Raw genomic sequence first — 23,782 nt, 5'->3', positions numbered from 1 at the left:
AAATCTCTGCTAAGTCTGAAGTTAATGCAAATGGTGGTGAGGCAACATTGTAGGATTTCGAGCAGGTTAGTGCAGCAATGTGCAGTGTGGACCGGAGGGAGGAGAGCCTAGAGATCAGGGGGCAACCAGCAGCAATCCAAGATTGGGGTTGAGGATCTGGAAGAAGCGAGGGATGCAGCAAAAACACTGGAGGCTCCAGACACCTGGGTTCTAGTCCTGGCTCTATTGTGGGAGCTTAAACGAGTCACTTCTCTGCTCTGGGCCTTTTCTTAACACTAAAACCCATAAGCTTGCAGAGTGACCTTTCCAGTGTGATGATCCACAGTCGACCCTATAGCGGGAATGAAGGGAATCCGCCAATCTAATGGATATTTGGAACAAGGAAGTGACTGACTGGGAGCCCAGAGATAAACAGCAGGGAGAGACTGAAGAGGGTCCCGGCCAGGGAGAAATGGGGAACTGAGGCAGGGGGCCCTCTGCTCCTGACATCTGGTTTGGCAATCCCATTTCAGTTCCTCCTTTCTTCTCCTTCCCTCATGTAGCCTCTTAGCCTCACCTTATTTGGTGAGGGCAGGGCAAAACAGGACACTCCCACACCACCTCCTGCCCACCCTCCACTTCACCTTCCCCTTTCGAGCCCTGAAACGATACTCCTCCTTCCCCACCACCTGGCACCATCCCAGAACCCACCTTCCTCCAGTAACGCACTCGGCGGGCCCAAGTAGAAAGCGCGGTGAATTTGGGATCACGTTCATCATCACCATCATACCCACCGTTTACTGAGGACTCACCACGTGCCAGGCTACATTATGTTTTCACAGCAATTCTATGAAGTGACTGTTATCTCGTTTCACAGATGAAGAAACTGGGACGAAAGCTGTGAAGTAATCGTGCTAGGTCACACACCTGCCAGCCGGCGGTGCCAGACTGGCGTGAGGTCTGACTGCCCAGCCAGGGCTCGGGCAGTTCCAGTGCGGCGGGGCGGCCTTTGGCCGTTGGGGACCCCATCCCTCTCCTAGCGCCTCTCAGACCAGAATTCCCCAAGCCCCCGCCCCTGCCCTCGCCGCGCCAGCCCCGCCCCCGGTGCCCGGTGCCCCGCACGGCCTGCGCTCGGAGGCGGGGCCGGCGCGGGCAGGGGGCGGGCGGCGCGCCGGGCCGGGGGAGGCGGGCCCGGCGGGGGCGTGGCCGGAAGCCTTAAAGCGGCCGGGGCGGCGGGGCGGGCTGTAGAGGCCGCGGACCGGCGATCCTCTCCTCACGTCGAACGGACTGCGGCACCGTCACCATGTCCCTGGCGGCCTCGGCGGGCCGGGGCCCGGGGGCCGTGTGGTCCCCAACGCACGTGCAGGTGACAGTGCTGCAGGCGCGGGGCCTGCGGGCCAAGGGCCCCGGGGGCACGAGCGACGCGTACGCGGTGATCCAGGTGGGCAAGGAGAAGTACGCCACCTCGGTGTCGGAGCGCAGCCTGGGCGCGCCGGTGTGGCGGGAGGAGGCCACCTTCGAGCTGCCGCCGCTGCTATCGACCGGGGCCGCGCCGGCGGCCGCCGCCACCCTGCAGCTCACCGTGCTGCACCGCGCGCTGCTTGGCCTCGACAAGTTCCTGGGCCGCGCCGAGGTGGACCTGCGGGAGCTGCACCGGGACCAGAGCCGCCGGAAGACGCAGTGAGTGCGGGCCGGGGGAGAGGACGGGGAGCGGAGGCGCGGGCCCCTCGGGCATGGGGCATGGCGGGGAGAACGTGTGGTCGGGGCGCCGAGATCCTGTTGGAGTGAGCGCGGCGGTCACCGCGCTGCTGGGTCCCCAGGGGGCGGACCGAGAGAGGCCTTTCGAGAGGGATCCCCTGGACTAGTAATAACGTAGCTTTAACTTCTTCGGCTGCCATACCCCAGCTGTCCCAGTATGTGGGCTCTTTGAAAGGAGGACGGGGTTGGGAGAGTGTATATCTGGGGCATTTTTGAATCTGCTGGGCGTTGCTCAGCGCGTGGAACCTAGTAAGCCCTTAATGAATTTTTGATGAGTTGAAAATATATGTGGGCTGGCAAACACCTCTTATTAGTGTGAGTAGTGTGTCTGATGCACGCCTTAACTTATGCGGAAAGCCTCCTGGGTATTTCACTGACCTGGACGCTGAGCTGAGAATGACCGGGCCAGGGCGCAGGGAGGATTAACTGGAGGAGTGAGACCCACTGAAGCTCCCTGGCCCGAGAGGCTCACCCAGGGACAGAGCGGGGGCGTTACAGTGCGGGGTGGGTGGAGGTGGGGGGCTGGGGAATGAGGAATGCAGGCTGCCCGGTGATGGCTCTCCCTCACCCCCACCTCACAACTGCAGAAGGGGTTGGTGAAGAGAATTTGCCCCTCCCTCCCCGCTCTCTTCCCCAAAGAATGGTAGAACAGTTTGGTTTTAACTTTCAAACTGAAGAATGTTAACCCTGTTTGCCCTGGGCCCCAGGTTAGTAAGGATTTCCCAGTGATGGCTGGAGCAAGGGTCTGAGACCCAACTGGGAAGCAGGCATTGTTTCTCATTGGAGTTTGTCAAGTTCTCTCGGGTCCTACTCCCAGTGGATGGCTGCTCACCTGTAGCTCCCCAGTCAAGAGTTCTGTGTTCGAGTTTCTCACTCCTGCAGGGAGAGCTGGGCAAAACCCAATTCACTCCACAGTGTTATGGATTTATTTCTTCTCTTTCACAGGTGCTTGGAATGGAACATTTGATTATGCTAATCTAGTATACCAGAAGCTCGCCTCGCTTAGCTTAGTTGGTTACTTTGCTGGATCTTAAATATGCAGGCAGTCACGTTACCGCCTAACTGCCCCAGTTTAAGGAGCACACTGATTTACTTTGTGTGTTTTAAACAGTATGTTAACTTTCCCTGGTGAAGGAAACGGGAAAAGCCAGAGCGTTTGAAGTTACCAGACTCCCTTTTCTGTCCAATGGCTCCAATTTCGGCATGCCTGCTTGCAAATGTAATACCTGATTCGCTTATCTGGCCGAAGATGAATAGGCATTTCTGAGCTCAAATCAGATAAAACTAGAGAGCCTCGAGGTGAGGATGGATGGGGTATCTCATGGCATCAATTTACAAGCCATAAGGTGAGCAGTGTCTTTGCTAAGCAGGGGCTGAAGCACTGCTAATTTTCCATTTGATGAAACGACATTTGGGGCCTTGAGTTGGCTTCCTTTCCAACCTCAAATGAGCACCGTTGACCGTCCTTTATCTTGCCCCATCCCAAGATGTGTGGATATTAACTTCTGACTCTGCCATCCATTTCTTATGTGAACACCTCATTCCCTTGAAAGACAGATCGCATCTCCCTGCTGGGGACGGGGATTTCAGATTCCTAGCTTTGATGCCCACTTTGGTCCTGACTCATTGTTGGGCTTCTGGCTGTTCCGTCTCTAAACACCCAAGTTTCCCTATTTATAAAGGGAGCTTGTTGCCAGACTTAATTGATCTTTGTAAGATGTTTCTGGATTTGTGAATTAATGGGACCCATGTATAGATTCAGAAGGTTCTGTTATTGCTTTGTGAGGAATGGAAACCTCCCTAAGCTCCCTATGTCAGGAAGAGTTCAGTCTCTGCATCTTCATTTTTCTCATCCTCCCCAATGTACTCCTAAACCCAGGTGGTTATTCCTGTCTCTGTTACATGAGCTGATTACCACTTAGTCACAGTATCAACTTGTAGGAAAATGGCACTTAATTGATGGTTTTTTAATAACCGCAAAGGAAGACTTCTTTGCTCCTCTATCGGTAGGTGAAATTGCAAGTTTCCTGGGACTTTCCGAGGTGCTGGGGAACCCAGTTAAACTGAGCCCTGGTTTCAGGGCTGATGCCCTGGTACATCACTTGGGTGCCCAAGATAGCTGACAGTTGGAAAGTGAGACATACTGAGAGGCAAAAGTTTAACAGAAAGAAACTGGTTGGGCTAGGAAAATCATTTGACCTAGTTATTAATGGATTGACTCCACCTTAGACATTAAAACCAGAAACAAAACAAAAGCTCAAATCTTGGTCTATAGGTTTGTGTGTGTGGGTATGGGGGTGTGTGTGTGTGCACGTGCATGTGTGTTAATCTCTAGGAAAGAAGAGTTGCTGCTATACACTATAGCTTTTGTCATGGTTCTAGAAGCTGAAACTCAAGGCATTAAGAGCCAGCTGAATTAATATTTCCATTTGTTCTCTTGATGTATTTGGAGTCAAGAGAATATGCTTTTTGTAATGACTCAGATTTTGCAGACGTCAAATTTAGTGTGATAATACACATCTTTAAGATACCAAAGAGGCTGACATATAGATAGGATACATTTAATAGGGAAGACTGCATGGCCCTTTTAGTTAAGAAAAAATTGAAATGAATTGATTTTGCACTTCTACTTAGCTATGAAAGACCTGGGGTCTCAGTTGGGCCTCAGTTAACTGGGAATCAGTTACATCTTGTGATCATAGAACAGACATGAATCTGAGAGCAGGATGAGGTCACCAACATGTAGGAGTCTCTGTACAGCTCTCTGGTCTGATGTAGTTTGGGATCCTAAATTGATTTAAAAAAAAAAGACACCTTTTTAGGTACTAAGAGCAATAAAATTTGGAGAAACAGTCTCTTAAGGATAGATTAAAATGAATATTCATTCAGGCTGGTGACTGGAAGGCCATTGTGTAACTAAATATCATGAAACTTAATACTGGAATAGTCTTCCAGATATGAAGAGAGAACATGAGTGATGGAGAGGCATTTTCTTATCTCTCTTGAAGAGTCAAGAGGGAATTCAGTTGCACCTGAAAGGATTTGGATATTAATAAAGGTTAGATATTTGGAAGAACTGTAAGTGTAGTAAGATTCTGTCATAAATTGCCAAGGGAAATTCGGGTTATTAAAAAGAAATAAGGGCTAGATAGTTGTTTTTCTAGGAGAGCTAGATGCAGAGAAATGACTTAGATGATGGTTGAGATCTATAATTCACACATTATGAGCCGTCAGCATTTGTGCTTATACCTGTACGTTTCCTAACCACATTTAGATTATTTGTAACAGATTGGAAAATTCGAACAATGTTGTTACTGCTTCAGTTTTTCCTTTCTTGGGATTCCCCTTAGAGATAACATTGAGCCTTCCTGGAACCCTCCCACCTCCCACCTTTCACAGTCCCTTCCCGCTCCAGGGTAGGAAACTGAGCTCAGTGCCCAGGACTGAGTTTCTCTGTCGGCTCTGGGATAAATAACCCTAACCTGCTTACAACAATGGAATGAAATGACTAAGGGGGGAATGTACCTTAAAGGCATTGTTCCGATGGTGTGAAAGATGTTCCTTCATGTTTTTTTCATGGTATGCTTTGATTGTGATGTCATTTGTAAGACATTCAGTTAGCATGGGGAGAGTTCTACCTGCTTTCCCCTGTCTTGAAAGTTCATCTATACTTTTAGTAAATATTTTTTAATGCCTACTGTGTGCCAGGTACTGGGTGTACAGTGTAAACAAGGGTGACCAAAACAGCCAGGGTCCCTGCTTTCAGGACGCTCAGAGTCTGTGGGGGAGAGAGACATTAAACAAACGAACACATAAATAAATAATCATATATTGTGATAAGTAGTGTGGAGGAAGAGAACAGGGTGTCATAAGAGAAAAAAGCAGGAAGGACATGATTTAAAGAAGGAGATTGCGCATCGCCTCTCTGAGGCAGAGACCTGAAGAATAAAGAGGAGTTTTTCTGGTGAAGAGTAGAGGAAGGGGGCCTGATGGAGGGGGAGCAGCCTGTGCAAGGGCCCTGAGACAGGAACACCTGGGAAGCTGGAGAGATTGTGTAGATTGAGGCTGAAGAGGAAGTCAGAGCTTTATTTAAGAGCAATGGGAAACCACTAAGGGTTAATAGCAGAGGGGTGGTGTGATCCAGTTTGTCAAAAATCACTGTGGCCATTGGGTTGAGAATGGATTTGAAGCAGGCCTGGCCTGGAATCAGACAGACAAAATGGGAGGCTGTTGGAGTAATCTAGGTGACTAATGGTGGTGGCTGGGCTAGGGTGACTGCACGGAGATGGACAGAGGTGGGTGGATTTCACAAATATTTTGAAGTTTCAATTGGCCTGGCTGGTGATGGATTGGATGTGGGTGGGGACACATGAGAGGAAGTGTTAAGAATGAGCAAATAAAATAAGGAGAGCTGGCTGTTGAAAATGAATCAGGAAGTGGTGGCTGCTTTCTTTCCCCAACAGTCACTGTGATACCAGAGTGAGGTCACCATTACAAAGAACTCTGGGCGGTGACACCCCTGAGCTGAGTCTTCTGTTGGAGTGATTTAGTAGGGAACACCATTGAAACCAGGGTGCGTATATGTACATCTTCAAGTATTTACCGTTTTCATACAGGCCAAGTCTTTGTTTTGGAAGAGCATAGCTGATGAAATCTCACTGGTGTGCTCTAACACGGCTGATGAAGTCACTGCTTCAAGGAATATAGGACTAAGAAAAGGAAAAATAATATATAATGTTGGGAAAAATAAACCCATAAATGAAAAATAAAACTCTTGAGGCAAGTAAGTCAACCACTTAAGTGTTTTTCACATTAGAGAAGATAAGTCTATGAAAGAGTCTTGTACCTTTTTCGTTTTGCTTAAACTTCCTTTTGGTTACAAAGACTTCATTGTATTTCTATAACTACCATCAGAGGAGGGTCTTTATATATAGTATCTGATATGTCATTTTAATGGTAATTATTAACTTAAAAATGTAAAAGCTTAAAATTGTTAAAAGCTTAAAATTGTTAATTTTAAGCACATTAAAAGCAATACATGTGCTTATTAAAATGTCGTCAGCTCCAACATATATTTGCTGACATCACTCTTCTCCCCTTTAACAATAATCTTAGATATCTATTAAAATACTACGATTTTAGTTGCTATACGTCCTAGAAAACTGTGCTTCACACCCTCTACTTTTGGAGGGACGCTGGCTCTGGCTTAGCTCCAGAAGGATTGAGAAGCCCTAGCCCAGATAGAGAGAGTGAGAAGAGGTCATTTTAGGCCTTATCTTCATCTCAGAGCCGTTCCCTGGGTGACCTTTGGTTCTGGGTCTGGCCCAGATCTCTAAACCGTGGGGCCTTTGAATTCCAGCAAAATCAACACCTAGACCCTTGTATTGGACTTTGAAGAAGCCCTTTGAAGAAAATCAGTCTGCTGCCAAGATCACTTGTCTTGGAAAAAACTTGGCAAGTGGGTTCTGCTCCCTGAAGGGTGTCTTGGGTCAGAGCTCATGCCCCAGCTGGCTCAGGAGACCAAGCCTGAGTTTCACCTGCTTTCTCCTTGGCCAGGGACCACATCAGTCTGGTCCTGGCTGTGTGACCCAGCGCAGGGGCTCATAAACGTCTCTGAGTGAGTGAGTAGGCACGGGGCGGGCGGTCGTTTGCCTGTGTGGACGTGGAGAACTGTTGAGTCTTACATTTAGCCAATAGATTAAAGACTAGGGGTGTCCGAGGTGTGAGGTTGAAGCTCCGGCTTCTTCCGTTTCCCAGTTTGGGGTATGGCTTGCTCTCCAGAGCCCTTTCTTAACATAAAGGAGCAGGTTACCTTCTGCAGCTTGGTGGCTAATGATGCCTTTGGCAAAGGAGCCCTTTTAGCCACTAATGAGACGAGAAATTCCTTTCCTGCAGGGAGAAGTCTGTAGATAATCTGTTAGAGAAAAATCAAGGGCTTTAGTCTCCAGGGTGTCCCTGAGGGACACATTTAGGAATGTGTCTGTGGAGAGAAAAAAGGCAGCTTTAATTATATGTCTTTTCCTGAATGCCAGCCTTTGGACAGAGTAGAGGGAAGGCATTTATAAGAAACCCCAGAAAAGTGTTTCTTGAGGTGTGGCTGCTGCACACTTCACTTTTTAAATACTCTTTTATGAAAAAGGACGTGGTTAACCCAGGTAGAACAATTAAGGCTTCCAGAAAGCCTGGTCTGAAAAGGCCTCTTGTGATCATAAAGAATGGGGGCCTGTGTGAAGGGCGCTGGCGTCAGGCTTGGTCCCCGGATATTTCTTCAAGGATGTCACCTCCTACAGCACAAGACCTGTGGGGTTTTCCTTTTACACTAATGGAACATTCCGTTTGTGCTAATCATTTGTTGTTAAAACAGGATTTAAAAACGCTTTTGTCGTGGGCTTCTTTTCCTCCTCCTTGGGACTTACCTTGATTACAGGATAATCATCGATACTCCGCTTCCTTGCCAGGAGCTCTCATAGAAAGGAGTGTGAGTCTGTGGGGTGGAGAGTGGACTGAATGTTCTTTGATGTCTGTTGTGCTGAAGTTTGTTTGTTTTCTTTTGTCCTGGCCAAGAGGTGGTGAACCAAACCATTGCAGTTTCTTTTTCCATCCTTACAGTCTCTTTGCGTAAGTGATAAATGACCCCATGGTTGGCGGGAGACTGTTCTTTGGTAGACCAAATAGAATTCATCAGTGGCATTTACATTTGGACAAGAGGCTAGATACCTGATCTGATGGTAGAATATTAACATTTGCGGCTTTTCAAGATATGATCAAGTAAAACTGATAAGTAGATGATTGCAGGAGTGGTAGACTTATGTGTTTAAAAATGTGTTAATTTTTCTAATTCTTAGAGAATCTTAAAATACTAATGCTTGCTATTTCCTTTAGTCTTCACCTACCAGGAGTTTAGTATTGCTTTCAACTTAGAAAACCCTTTTATTTAAAAGTCAGTTGTGCCATCTTGGCATATGTCTGAAATCGTTTGGGAGCCCTCTATTTCTTGTCTCTCCTTCCTATGTAGAAACCCTGAAGAGTTCTATCTAAGGATTGTTAAATCTTACAGTAAGTTATAGAAAATATACACTGATCATGGTAGTTTAAAAATTCTTAAATATTTTTTAATTTTGGAAATTGCATAATACAAACTGATTTTGTAATTCAGTCTTTTCCTACTCCCTTCACATGCAAAATCATTGTGATTTGTCTTTGATGGATAAGTTTGGATACCTAGGAATACAGTCAGTCAGAACTGCTGATATCTGGAATTCCCTTTTGAGAACCATCTGACTCGGTAGATAAACTATGGTATATGTGCACTTGGTGGAATAGCATACAGCCCTTAAAAATGATGGTATGAAGACTGTAAGGCAATAACGTGCTACAAATAAAATTGGATGTGTACTGTGGTTACAACTAAGTAAAAATTATAACTAACACTTATTGAGTGCTTGTTAAGTGCCAGTTACTGTTCTAAGCACTTTACGTATATTAAGCCATTTAATCTTCATGATTTCCTGATGACATAGGTGCTTTTAACCCTGTTGCAGAGGAGGAGCCTGAGCCACAGAGAGGTTAACTCACTTGCGTAAAGTCTCTTAGCTAGTGATTGTTAAAATCTACAGGAAAAAGACTTCAAGCAAGTACATAAAAAGGAATGGATGGATTAGCATGAGAGAGAGTCAATTTTTAAAAATATTTTAAAAAATTTTCTATAACCTGTTTTGATTACTTTCCAAGAGAATTTCTGTAGAACCAATAATATAGAAGGGACCAAAAGCATTTTAACCTGCTTTTTCTATTATCTGTCATTTACCATGTCACTGACTAGCTTGCAGGACTGAGTTTGGTGGCTCCAGGTAGCCTCTCAGTGCTGCTAGAGTGGCTGTTTCGGGGATTAGGGCAAGAACAGCCATTTGCCACTGTCGTGATTTACCGTGAATTCTTCCAAGAGGTGACAATGGTCAGAGGGGAATGTCCGCCTAAGAAGGCAAGGTTGGCTGGTTGGTATGTCTGTATTCAGAGTCAGGTAATGATGACCAGCCGCCTTGGTCAATAACAAAACTACTTCGCTTCTCTAAGGTACACAGCACCACCGTTTTATGGGTCATAAACATCTTGTCCGTGTTTGCTCTGCATTGCTTCTGGGCTGCCAAGAAGAGTCTGGACATTTTACCCATATGGAGTCACTCCTTTTCAGAACCCCTTTTGTTCTCAACTGCTAACCCCCCATGATTTTCAGCCTTATTTTTATTCCCTGAGGTAGACAATTAATGAACTGCTTTTTAAAATTTCATCTAAGAAAGATGGATTGCGTCTTCCATCTCAAACACTACATTAAGGCTGTTCTGTTCTTCCTGCTTCCTTCCTCACCTGAGGCCATACTCCCCTGTGTCACGATGCTTGGTTACTGTGGAGATGACGCATGCTCCAAATCATGGTTGGGATTCTACACGGGAAGGGAAATAGGCAGTCCACCACTGACCCTGGAATCCAAACTGGACCCATGGACACAGATCCCTTGAAATTAACAGCAACACATTAAAATGTTGAAGTAACTCATAGAGCTGGTGGTCTTCCTTTGCCTTGTCTTTCCTGGAGCCCCCTGTGTTCACTACAAGGATATAGTATTAATTCATTTTGCTGCAGTCCCTAAGTAGGTGGTTCTTATAGCCCTTGGGGTTTAAATTAGCTGAGAACCTTATTTGTGTGTGAGTCCTTATTTGTGATGAAGTTGTATACTTTGGCAAGAGTTCCTTTTCATGTCTAATTATTTTCTCATGCTTCAAAGTCAGAAAGAAGAGGCAGCAGTTGTCCCACTGTCACAAACACTATGATGTTTGGTAAGCCCGCTCTCTGTCCCACTGGAGGGTAAGCTTTTTAGGGCAGAATCTGGCCTCTTCATTTTGTATTCCCCGTGCCTAGCATGTAAAAACCTTTGAACCGAACCTCTGAAGCCATTATTTCTCTGTTCGTGCCTTTAATCTTTGAAGCCATCATTTCTCTCTATGTGTCTGCTCTCTGGAGTGTTTTAAAGGAAAAACGTGTTTGCTTCAGCTGCAAAAAGATTGTTTTTGAGACCTACCAGTCAGTCCTTTACAAGTGTAATCCGAATGTCTGCAGGCATGACTGTGAGACTGCATTTCCCAAGAGCAGGAGCCACACTGCCCTCGCCCTGCCACATTCCGACGGAAGGCCCCTGGGGTCAGCTTTCCATGTATTTGAGATACGTGCATTCTGAGGCAAACGGGCCCTGAGAATTGGGCATGGTTGGATGGTTTTAACTGTTCTCAAAATGACTGTTTAAAACCCCAAGAGATTTGACAATGAAGATCCAGGCACTAGCACCCCAGCCGGCTCCTCGGGAGGCAGATCCTGCGTCCTGCACCCTGCATGTTCCTTCCTGTGCCTAGATCATTCTTTTTCACGTTCCCTTACTGCTCTTAATAAGACATCTTTTTTTATGGCTGAGTAGTATTCCATTGTGTATGTATACACTGGATCTTCTTTATCCGTTCATCTGTTGATGGGCACTTGAGTTGCTTCCACGTCTTGGCTATTGTGAATAATGCTGCAGTGAACACAGGGGTGCACATATCTTTTTGAATTATTGATTTCATGTTCTTTTTGTGACAACATGGATGGACCTTGAGGGTATAATGCTAAGTGAAATAAGTCAGACAGAGATAGACAAATACTGTATGATATCGCTCATATGTAGAAGATAAATGAACACATAGATAAGGAGAACAGATTAGTGGTGACCAGAGAAGAGGGTGGGGGAAGAGAGAAGAGGGTAAAGGGCCACATACGTATGGTGACAGATAAAAACTAGACTCTTGGTGGTGAACGTGGTGCAGTCTATACAGAAACTGAAATATAGTGATGTACATCTGAACTTTACACAATGTTGTAAGCCAATGTGACCTCAATAAAATAATTTAAAAAAAAATTAAAATACCAAAAAAAGAGACATCTTTTTGAAAGTGTAGAAGACATAAATGACTTTTTCTATATTTTTAGCTGTTACCTTGTCTTGTGTTTGACCCAAAAAACCCCAAACCCAAAAACTCCCCAAACAGTAGGGCAGCCTGTTTGGATAACATGCATTTTTGCTTGTATATGCACAGGACTATCACTTGACTGAGGGACATGGAGGGGCAGGAAGACTGAAGTTTCCATTCTATACCATTTTGTGTGATTTGAATTTTTCCGCTATGTCTGTTATTACTTAAAAATATAGTTTATGTAAATTTCCTGTCACTTTCTATGTGTTCAGAGAGCCTTTTAATTTTTAAAGATCTGAGTTTTAATTATAAGTAAAAAGAATTACTCACTTATGGAGGTGGTCCTTTGATTATTTTTGATAGGTTGCAAGGTTTTTCCAGAATATGAGTTTAAAAATAAACTTGCTACATTGGGATTATGGCTTTCTTTCTGTACTCTTGCCCTTTGGACTAGGAAAATGAACCCAGCCCTGATTTCTGAGATAATTCAAGCTTTCTGGGCCTACATGAAAGATAATGCTGGAACACCCACACTGCTGTCACATGCTGCGTGGCCATGCGGGACTTTATTATTTATGAACTACTTCCGTGAGGTGCTGGAATTAAGTGAACTAGAAGGCAATTGGACAGAAACACTTAAAAATTGAATTGGTGCTTAAATGTTAAAACCCACAAATGTGTTCTGGTTTGGGATTTCTTAGGGTGAGACGTTTCTGGATTGCGGCTTTCACTTTTGTTAAATTATGCTCGTGTCAAATATCCCTTGCTTAAAGTGTTTGAATTTAATGATAAGGATAATATTGATAGTTTTTAAACCATTCCTGTCTTCCTTGCCAGCTTTAATAAATTCAGCACAGATTTTTAAAAATTCTTAACATTTGCATGAGATGCTTTCCTGCCTGTGATTCTGTCTGCTTTCCACATCCTTCAGTAGCCCTGTGGCTGTTCTTGGCTACCTGGTGTTTGGTTTTAGGTTTGCTTGTGAAAATAAGCGACAGGAGCAGTTGGTGAAGTGTCTGTTCACACCTCCTAAGTGGTGTTAGAAGTTTCCAAAACAAATCCCACTTTGCTGCTCAGGGACTGAACCTATGTTAGGTCATAATAGGCCCTCAGAGGGGATTCTAGAGTTGGTTGTAGCTTCGCTCAAAGTAAACAGACTTTGGTGCTGATACTTTGGGAAAAGTGGACCTGGTCTCAGGAACTGTCAGGTGGCATTCTTTGAAGGTCAGTACCTTCTTAGCATCCCCAGGAGGGCTAAGAGAAGAGGCTGTGTGGGAGAGCTGGGAGAAGGCCTAACCAGCACTCCTGCCCTGGGCGAGAGGTGAAGCTCTCTGTCTGTGGCTGGTGTGGTCATCTGAGCCTTTGCATTCAGCTTTCAGCAACTTCCCCTTTTCAGATGCCCACAATTGGTATTTACAAAAGCTAACCACCCTTCATCACCAAGGCTACCATTTAGCACATGACTGTCAGAAGAGAAAACACAAATAATCCTCTCAACATCTAAGTGACAAATATGCAAACTCTTCCAGGCCAGGTCCTGGAAATGTATTGGAAAGACGCTAGGCTGGCAGGGGTGAGGTCGTCTTCAAAGACCTCGCATCTTCCCCTTCTCTAGCTGTGGACTGTGGTTTTAAAAACCATAAAAGATTTCTCCTAAAGGTCCAAAATCATAGCTCGCAGCATTTCCTGAGATCTTGGCTGTATTTTGTTAATCTAGTTTAGGTTTTTCTTGATGATTTTGTAGACTGGACCATATGTAACCTTATGATTTACGATTGATGGCCAGCTAGGGTGGGTTTTCCTCTTTCTTCTTTTACCTTAGGACATTTAAACGGGAAGTTTAAACTTTCCTCAAAAAGAATTTAAATTTGAGCCCTCGTCTCTATGTGTGCAAAAGATGGCCCATGGAAGATAAATTAGGAGAGAGTGCAAAGCAGGAATCTTGGTGTAGGAGAAAGAACAGGAGCTTTGGAGAAATGCAGTGCGGATTTGGAATCCTGGCTATGGCCCTTAACAGTTTCAGGACCTTGTACCAATTACCTAACTTGTGAGCCACAATTTCTTTTTCTGGAAAATGGGTATAATATCCACTTCATGTCATTCTTGTGAGACTTGAGTGAGGATGTTTCTAAGTGTGTACAGTGCCAGGCATGCTGTAGGTACTATTTAAGTCTTAGGTTTCTGCTACCCTCCGCCCCTTTCCTTTAAGTGTAGAATGAGCTGAGATAGTGTGGGCAGTGATCTGCCCTGTGAGCAAGAGAGGCTGAGGGTGAAAGAGGAAATTGGGTTTATTTGGGCAAAACCATCATTTCCTTAAAGTCCCTGGCCCTCAGCTCTTAAATAGGTCACTGAAGAGAACATCAGAATGTGGGTTCTCAGTCTGTGAGGGTGACCCTGGGGATGGCTGTCGGTAGACCGCGCACTGGAATTGTTTCTTCTGTCGTGGCCATGCTGCTCATCGGGCTCACATTCTTGCAGTTCACCAGATGGAGAAATGCCAGGAGGGCGTTTCCTTTTTCTGAAGTCTGTCTTTCATTGGAGTTGGACTGATACAATACCATTTGCCATATCTTGAAGTAGTTTGCAAATGACCAAGTGAAATACTTGAATAATGTTTGAAATATTCCTTTTTGTGATTGTTGAGCTAGGGAAGAGTGCCTCCTTTCAATTTCTCATTTTTTTTTTTGTGAGGAAGATCGGCCCTGAGCTAACATCTGCCAATCCTCCTCTTTTTTTTTTTTTTTTTTTTTTGCTGAGGAAGACTGGCACTGGACTAACATCCATGCCCATCTTCCTCCACTTTACATGGGACGCCGCCACAGAATGGCTTGACAAGCGATGTGTCGGTGCGCGCCTGGGATCCGAACCGGCGAACCCCGGGCGGCTGCAGCAGAGCGCGCACACCCAATTGCTTGTGCCACCGGGCCAGCCCCTCTCATTTTTTTTTATTATGGTAAAATATACATAACACAATTCACCATTTTAACCATTTTTAACTGTACGGTTCTGTAGCATTTTCACATTGTTGTGCAACCATCACTACCGTCCATCCCCAAAACTTTTTTATTTTTCACAACTGAAACTCTGTGCCCATTAAACACTAACTCCCCTTTCCCTTTTCCCCCCAGCTCCTGGCAACCAACAATCTCCTTTCTGTCTCTATGAATTTGAGTACTCTAGGTACCTCATATAAGTGGACTCATACAATATTTGTCACTTTGTTATTATTTCACTCTTTTCTTCTTTTAATATGTATTTTTTGCTCTGTCTTATATTTTCCGTTACTCCCTGGCAGGGACTGTTCTACAAAGTCTTGCTTTTCTCTGAGATTTACCTGTAAATTTGCACTCTACCTTCTTAACTGTTTGTGTATGATCTTTGCATTTTTACCCCATTGAAGGAAAATACCAGTCATAGGAAATTATTTGATGGAATGTTTATTTTATTTATTTTATTTTTAGTAATAGCTCTTTATTGAATCAAGATTTTAGGTTGTAATACACTAAGTACAGAATCAGATCCTATCTTTGCCTATTGAGTGTCTTCTCAAAAATAAAACTACAAGTTCTTCCCTCATCCCCCACCCCTCCCTCCATTCCCCAGAGAAGAGAGCATAAGAATGTGTTTGTATAAGAGGTTGGTAGTAGCAGAGAGGAGAGGCCAGTTAATGGGGATTGTGAACATTGTTTTAGGCTCTTCAATTCAAAGGTAACTTCTCCGCTTTTTCTGTGTAGGTGGTATACCTTGAAATCCAAACCAGGAAAGAAGGATAAAGAGCGAGGAGAAATTGAGGTTGACATCCAATTTATGAGAAACAACATGACTGCTAGCATGTTTGACCTTTCCATGAAAGACAAGTCTCGGAATCCATTTGGGAAACTGAAGGACAAGATCAAGGGGAAGAATAAGGATACTGCATCAGATACTGCTTCAGCCATCGTCCCCAGCATGAGCCCCTCAGCTGACAGTGATGATGAGTCTTCTTTGAAAGACAAGAAAAAGAAGTCAAAGATCAAGAACTTGTTTTCCAAGTCTAATTTGCAGAAGACGCCGCTTTCCCAGTCCATGTCTGTCCTGCCTACATCAAAGTCAGACAAAGTGCTGCTTTGTCCTGGAGAATTTCAGTCCCGGTGGGAGGATGATGACAATGAGGACGAGTCCTCCTCTGCCTCGGACGGTGAGTTTTCTCCTCCTCCTCCTTACTTGGCCTCTCTCCCTCAGCTTAGTCTACTTTGCTGTGAGAGAGAAGAAACAAACAAATCTCAAGAGAAAGATTTTAATTCAGCTCCTCAGTTGCTAAAATGATGATAGTGATGATGGTGGTGATGGTGGTGATGGTATTGGTGGTGGTGGTAGTGAATGGTGATGGTGGTGGTATGATGGTGGTGGTGATGGTAGTGAATGGTGGTGGTGGTGGTATGATGGTGGTGGTGATGGTAGTGAATGGTGGTGGTGGTGGTATGATGGTGGTGGTGATGGTAGTGAATGGTGGTGGTGGTGGTGTGGTGGTGATGGTAGTGAATGGTGGTGGTGGTGGTATGATGGTGGTGGTGATGGTAGTGAATGGTGGTGGTGGTGGTATGGTGGTGGTGGTGATGGTAGTAATGGTGATGGTGTTGGTGGTGATTGTGATGATAATAATGGATAATCTTGGTTAGGAACCCTTCTCTATCTCTAAGCCCTCTGGTTTCTAAGAATGTATACAGTCCTTTTACAAAATATCTGGCTTTGTAACTGATGTGCATTAGTACAAGCTTTTGGAGCTAACAGAATGAGTGCATCCAGGTTTTTTTTATTACGGGTAAAACCATGGAACCTTAACAGTAATGCTGATATTTCATTAACTCATCAAGTATTTACTGAGCTCCGATGAATGTGCTTAACCCTCATGGGATACATCCCTAATGAAAGCTGAGGAATCCAGTTCCTTAAACTCTGAATTAAGCGTATATTTTGAACTTCAATTTCAATGACCAAATCCCTACTATTGGGCAGATTCTGCTCCTCTACCAAGAGTACTGCCCTTTTCATTGGTTTAAATGCAGGATTTCTAAACCTCAGCACTAGTGATAGTTTGGGCCAGAAAATTCTTTGTTGTGGGGGGCTTTCTGTGCATTGTAGGATCTTTAGCAGCATCCCTGGGCTCTACCTGCTAGATGCCAGTAGCACACTCCCGCCCAGTTGTGACAACCAAAAATGTATTCAGACGTGGACAAGTGCCACCCCCTTCCAGTTGTGAACCATTCATTCAGCTTCTTATTCCCTCTCATTCTTTGTTTCCCTCCCACAGTCATGTCTCACAAGAGAACAGCAAGTGTGGATCCTAAGCAACTGAACCAGATCAACTTCAACCTTCCCAAGAAGGAAGGACTCTCCTTTCTTGGTGGCCTTCGGTCTAAGAATGACTCCCTTTCCCGCTCTAATGTCTGTATCAATGGGAACCATGTTTACATGGAGGAGCCGGAAGCCAAGAGTGAGACCAAAGACAGCACCCCTTCTCCTTCCCCGTCGCCCCAGGGCTTCAGGAAGAAGCATTTGTTCTCATCTACAGAAAACCTGGCTACTCGGTCTTGGAAGGAGCCTGGGGAAGGAGGGGCAGTGTCTTCTGATAGGGGGCTCTCTGAGTCTGCCACAAAAGACTCTCTGAAATACATGTCTCTGCCATCCTACCGGCCACTGGTCAGTGGGGACAATAGGGAGAACCTGGCTCCAGCGACCTTGGAGGCTGCAAAAGAAACCAAAGAAAGCAAGAAGCAGGAGAACAAGAAGTCCTCCTTGCTTTCCCTGGTGACGGGAAAGAAGGATGTGGCCAAGGGCAGTGAAGGCGAAAGCCCTCCTACCATCCCGTGGAAGGAGAGGGAGAAGGAGAGGGAGAAGGAGCAGGAGAAGGAGGGCACGCTTAGGGAAGTCAGACCGGGGGAGGGTGGGTCAGGGCCTGCTGAAGACCTCGTGAAAAGATCCGAGAAGAATACTACGGCTGTTGTCTCTGGACGGGGTAAATCCCTGAACCCCTTTGAGGAAGTGCAGATCACAGAACCGGAAACTGACCCAGAGCCCAAGTCAGAACCTGCACCCCCTGTGACCTCTGCAAGGGCACCCCAGACCAAAGCCGTCAAACCTCGGTGAGTCTTCTCACGCAGGCCTTTCCCCCTCACTGTTTGTGGTAATCAGCACGGCCTACTGTCAGAGCAAATCGTGCTGCTTGTTCCACGCTGGGCCCTGTGTATGCCCAAGGTTTACTGATCTGCGTTGTTATTCTTTGCCAGTCCCTAATGCCTGCCTGGCCCACCCTGCACAAATTGCAAACTGACATGTCCCAGCCCAAAGCCACTGCCAGCAGGAATGGTCTGTCCACCTCAGTAAGATAATCAGACCCCGGGAGAATGCCATGGTTTGTGGCAGGTTCTGAGTGTCGCAAGTTGGAAATACCAGGTTTCCGTTGTGGAATGTGCAGAACCTGTGTTCATGAAGTTCTTATCGCCTCTTTCCCTGGGAGGCAGCCGTTATCTTTCCTCCCTGTACTTTGGCATTGGTTTACTGGTATGAGAGACCCCTGGTCCACTCTCGACTCTGCCTGTGGCAGTTCTCTGTGTGTTTACGCTGCGCCTTGTTGCAAGAGCCTGAGGGGGCCTCGGAGGTTCTGCTTTTCAGTGTGACTCACATTCACACAAACAACATTTCTGTGGTCTGGGAGGGGAGAGACTTTTTTTTTGAGATTCTGCTCACTTTGATTTGATGTGCACACACACACACACACACACACTCAGACACACACACACACAGACACACACAGACTATTCCTCTTCAAAATGTGTGCCTATTGCCTGTGTCTTCGATGGCTTTGAACTTTTTAGATGCGTTTTCTTTATCACCAAAAGAAACTGTAGGTTGTTGCTTTGCCTGGATCTTTCTGTTTCTGTGGCAACAGCCCTTTGTGTGGCAGATGTGCTTGGTGATACAGTATGATAAGTATTTTGAATGTTAAGTATTGGTGTTCCTTCTTTAACTTCTTAAGGTACTGCCCCTAATATAAAACAAGATCCCCCCTTTGGAACGACTTTATTTTTACATGTTTTTTGCCTCTCACGATGTGTCTGCAACTGACCTGCAGATTTTATTTTGTCCTTTTTGCAGACTGGAAGTGTCTCCAGAGGCTCAACCCACAGCCAGGCTTCCTTCTTCCTCTGAGTCTCCTCTCTTTTTTTCGGCTCTTCCTTTCACTTCTGGCCAGACACCTGTCCCTTCTGAATTGGGGCATGATTCAGAGACACAGTCCTCTGAATCTCCTTCTGTCTTCTCCTCTTTCTCCTCTCCCATAGCAGCTCCCATTTCCACATCCACTCCGATTAAAAACTGGCCTTCCACAGACCAGGGCCAGGCTGCTTCTGAAGCACCACCTTTGCTCCTTGAAGAAGAGAGTTTAACACAAGTTCCAAACACTGTTTCTTGTGCCTTGGGGTCACTTGCCAAACAGCCACCCATTCCAGTGTGTGAAGGGATGGAAGATTCTCCAATGGGGAAGACCAGTGAGATAGGCACAGAGAAGAATAGTAGTGGTAACGACTCAGAAAAGTCTCTCCTGAAGCAGCCTGAAATGGGGCAACAAGAAGAACTTCTGAGGGTCCCCCCCACAAAACAGCAAGGCCACATCCCTTCATCTGAAGAGGCCCCGGAAGTAACAATTGCCCTTTCACTCAGAAGTGGCAGGATTGAAAGCCCAGCTGGGAAGCCTCTGATGGGGGAAAACACGGACTTGGAGAGTCCGTCTAGGTCTTTTGTGGAGAGTGAAGGAAGGGATGGCGGAATGTCTGTAATTGAAGAAGCAGCGCCCCCTCTTCAAGTGGGAGAGTCGGTCCCCCCACTTGACTCTGTGATGCGGAGACCTGAAGAGATGGGTCTTAATGTCAGCAAGGGCCGAAAGAAAATCAAGAAGCGAGTGTCATTTTCTGAGCAGCTCTGTACGGAAGAGGAGGTGGAGAAGTCCACTGGGTTGGTCAGTCCCCGGGAGCTGATGTGTGAAGGGGCTCCCGCTGGAGACGTGTCTGACGGAGAGCCTGCTGAGTCTCCCCACATGGGAGACTCAGAGAGGGAAGCTGTGACTGAACTCGGGCCGTTGAGTTACAGTGTACCAGCTTCTGTGGCGGATCACTTCCCCCTCCCCTCTCATGAGGCGGGTTTCTCAGAAGGCCCCACGAGTGAAGCAAGCTCAGGGAAAGACACTCCACTCTTGAGCGTTGAGGGAGACAGTACCCTTATGGCTCAAAATCAGAGCAAAGCCAGTGATCATGAAGGTTTATTGTCTGATCCCCTGAGTGACATTCCGTCTGCCTCAGATGTTAAATCTCCAGTCATGGCTGATCTGGACTTAACCCTTCCGTCCATTCCTGAAGTCGCATCGGATGATGAAAGAATAGATCAGGTTGAAGATGACAGAGAGACAGCCAAGGTGGCAACTCTGGAAGTAGGAGCTTCTTCCTTGAGTGGGTTACCTGCCTGTCCTGAGAAGGAAAAGGGGCTGAGTGGTGAGGTAGATGGGTTGGCAGCTCCTGCAGAGAGTGCGTGTGACCTCAGGACAAAAGCACCCAAAGCATCTGTTACAGCTTCTTCAGAGCAGACTACAGCTTTGGGAATTCATAAACCGTATCTTGGCAAGAGCTCACACTTGGATAAACAGCTGCCAGGCACTGGCAGTGGCGAGGAGGAAAAACTGATGGGAAATGGGAGGCCAGGTCAGCCTCCTGATGCGGCCCTGGAATCTCTTATATCTGGCCCCTCCTTTTCTGAGACCTTTCCTGCCACACACTCTTTCTCCAGCTCTCCACACTCTGACACTCACCACACCAGTACAGCAGAATCTCAAAAAAAAGCAACAGCAGAGGGCTCCGCTGGTAAGGTGGAAAATTCTGGCAAGAGGAAGCCGCTTCTTCAGGCCTGGGTCTCACCCTCAGAGACACATCCAGTCTCACCTCAGCCAAGCGCTGGAACTGGGTCAGCCAAGCACAGGTGAGAGATGGGGAAGGTGGTCTTCATAAATGTAGTGATGGCCCTCCTTTGCTTTTTGCCTGCAGAGGTTATGGCTTTCTAACTACACAGATGTTCTTTTTTAAAGATTTTATTTATTTATTTTTTCCCCCCAAAGCCCCAGTAGATAGTTGTATGTCATAGCTGCACATCCTTCTAGTTGCTGTATGTGGGACTTGGCCTCAGGATGGACGGAGAAGTGGTGCCTCGGTGTGCGCCCGGGATCCGAACCCGGGCCACCAGCATCGGAGCGCGCGCACTTAACCACCAAGCCACGGGGCCGGCCCTACACAGATGTTCTGATAGCACAACCTGCCAGTTTAGGGCCTATTTTAAAAGGGCTATCGTATCCCCTGTGGTGGGAATACCTCAAGACACTCCTGTGTTTGTAGCAAGAACGTTGTAGTAGTCTTCAAGGGTAGTTTAGGAAGTGTTCTGCACAGTCAGATTTGGAGCTCTCCAATTGCAGAGATGTACTGTGACCAGTATCTTACTAGTCTCAGAAACCAACTGAGATTGAGCGGTAGGACTTAGCAGCGTTGAAAGCTTGCTTTAACTACTGCCCGATGTGAAGCTGGCATGTTTGTTCTGAGTTCTTTCTTTACTGTTGAGAAACAGAAGGCTCTGCAGGGACTCCCACGGTGCAGTCCTAGGATGTAGTTGACTCCAAAAATAAGAGACTGTCTTTAATGTTCTCCTGACATTGATAACGAGACCAAGGGTCTTGTGAGAACGTCAGGACGCCGGGCTAGAAGGGTGTACTTTGTTGGCTTGCATGGCTGTCTAGTGCTGACTTCTTTCATTTCCACAGGAACGTTGGCCTGTGTTAGACCGGAGATGTGAACGGAGCATGTCACCACTCTCCCACCTTGTCTTTCTTGATGGCTGTCACGTTTGAGATGGGAAGTCTCGGTTTTGCTGTTACAGAAAGGTCTAATGATCCTTTCCCCCTTTTCTTTAGACTTCATCCTGTGAAGCCAATGAACACAACAGCCACCAGGATTGCTAACTCCAGCTTGGGAACTGCCACCATCATTAGTGAGAACTTGATCAACGAAGCCATGATGAAGGTATGTCTTTTCCAAGAAGCAGACATGTTAGTTAGGGGTCTACAAAAAAACCTGTTTCAGAGTCACCATTGTATACATCTCTTTGGGCAGCAGATACCACCAGGAGTAACCTAACCATACATCTTGTGTCTTTGGATAATCTTTGGAAGTCCCTACACTTTCCATTGCATGACTACTTTTCACTTTATAGTTATTAGTTATTGTTGAATTTTTTGTCTCAAGCAACATGATTGACAGCAGGACTTCTTTTTACTGAGAAGAAAATGTCACGTACCATCTGGCCCATTCAAATCAGATATTATCATTTTCCTGTGTATCCTTTCTTATCTTTTGGCAAGAATATAAAATTCTTGTAGTTGTAATCATTGCAGAGATATACTTTTTTGTAACTTTATTCTGAAATAATTTCAAACTTTAAAAAAGTTGCAAGAATAGTACAAAGAACTCCTGTATACCTTTCATCCCAATTCACCAATTGTTGACATTTTATCAGATTTGCTTTATCATTCTCCCTGTCTCTCTCTCCCGCTCCCTCTCCATTCTCTCTTTGTATTTACATAATTTTTTTTTCTGAACCATTTGAGAGTAAGTTGCATACATCATGCCCCTTTTACCCCTAAATACTGAAGTGTGTGATTCCAAAGAATAAGGACATTTATAAAAATCAAGAAATTTAACATTGATGTAATACTCTTTTCCCATCTGTAGTCCATATTTCAGCTTCACCAGTTGTCCCATTAGTGTCCTTTTTAGTTTTTGTTTTTCTTTTCTAGTCCAGGAGCCAATCTAGGACCACTCATTGTGTTTTGTTGTCTTGTGTCTCTAGTCTCCCTTATTCTGGAGTAGTTCCTCGGCCTTTTTGTGTCTTTCAAGACATTGACAGTTTTTAAGAGTTTCGATAGTCGTTTTGTGGAATTTTCCTCAGTTTGGATTTGTCTGATGTTTCCTCATGGTTTGGTTGAGGTATGCATTCTTGGCAGGAATTAACTATACAATGAATGTGTCTTCCTCAGTGCATCGTCTAAAGAGGCCCCTTAGATCAGTTTGTCCTGTTAGTGAGAGTGCTAACTCTGATGACTTAGTTTAGGTGGTGTCCACCAGGTTCTCCAGGGTAAAGCTGCTATTTTTGCCCTTTACGATTAATAAGAAATTTGTGGGGAATTAACTTCAGGCTATGTAAATATTCTGTTCCTCATCAACCTTTGATTCACAGGCTTTAGTATCCATTGATGATTATGGTAGTTGCAAAATGATGATTTTCCAGCTCTATCATGTGCATGGAAACACTCTTCAGTTCTCTTTTTCACTTAGCAGTATATTGTAAGTAATTTTGCATGTTGCTACTTCATTATTCTTTGAAATGGTTATAGCCGTATTTACTTAACCATTTCCCTATCATTGGATATCTGGGTTGTTTTCTGTTTTTCAATATGAATAACCTATATCAACGATTTCTTGCATAGAACTTTTCCCCTTCTTTTAGATTGTTTCCTTAAGCGAAATTTCCAGGAAGAATATTGCTGGATTAGAGGGTCTCTTCTCTTCCCAGGTGATCTCTGCTTCAGAGTGTCTTCATCCTGCCCTCTCTGGTTCTAAAAGCAGAAGGATTTAGAATACTGCTTTGTCGCAAACCTCTGGTCTTGGACTCATTATCACATGGACTGGAGGAGAAGGACTTACCGAGTAATGGGTGACTGTTAGTGGGCAAGGATGTGTGGCGTTTCAAATACATGGAGAGGAATTTCCTAACTGACTGCTGGGGGCCACAGTCGGTAGAAATAAACTTTGTTTCTATTTTAGTTCAGGGCATCTAAAAGTTTCATTCAGTCATAGATTTTACAGTCCAATGGACGTCTCCAGGACATCAAATAGTTTTTGTGTTTTTAAAATAAAACTTTTTGCTCAAGTCTCCTTCAGCTCTGCCAGCATTGTTTTCAGTGCCAGGTGGTTGTTCTT

General features: G+C 45.4%; 1 protein-coding gene across 2 annotated transcripts in view; it reads left to right on the top strand.

Annotated features, from left to right (window-relative positions):
- The first annotated feature begins 1,243 nt into the window (after positions 1-1,243).
- RAB11FIP1 (RAB11 family interacting protein 1) overlaps positions 1,244-23,782 on the top strand; it is a 29,510-nt gene continuing 6,971 nt past the window's right edge. The window contains exons 1-5 of one of the 2 annotated variants that reach the window (XM_058525206.1): positions 1,244-1,659; positions 15,470-15,912; positions 17,026-17,857; positions 18,870-20,738; positions 21,718-21,826. In XM_058525206.1, coding sequence (XP_058381189.1) covers positions 1,283-1,659; positions 15,470-15,912; positions 17,026-17,857; positions 18,870-20,738; positions 21,718-21,826 — 3,630 coding nt within the window. In that variant the 5' untranslated portion in view covers positions 1,244-1,282. The remainder of the gene's footprint in view (positions 1,660-15,469; positions 15,913-17,025; positions 17,858-18,869; positions 20,739-21,717; positions 21,827-23,782) is intronic. The other variant, XM_058525207.1, reaches the window with a different exon arrangement.

This window comes from Diceros bicornis, chromosome 29 (genome assembly GCF_020826845.1).
Source record: "Diceros bicornis minor isolate mBicDic1 chromosome 29, mDicBic1.mat.cur, whole genome shotgun sequence".
Lineage (NCBI taxonomy): Eukaryota > Metazoa > Chordata > Mammalia > Perissodactyla > Rhinocerotidae > Diceros > Diceros bicornis.
The sequence above is the reverse complement of the archived record's forward strand: the minus strand, read 5'-3'. Positions and strand labels throughout refer to the sequence as shown.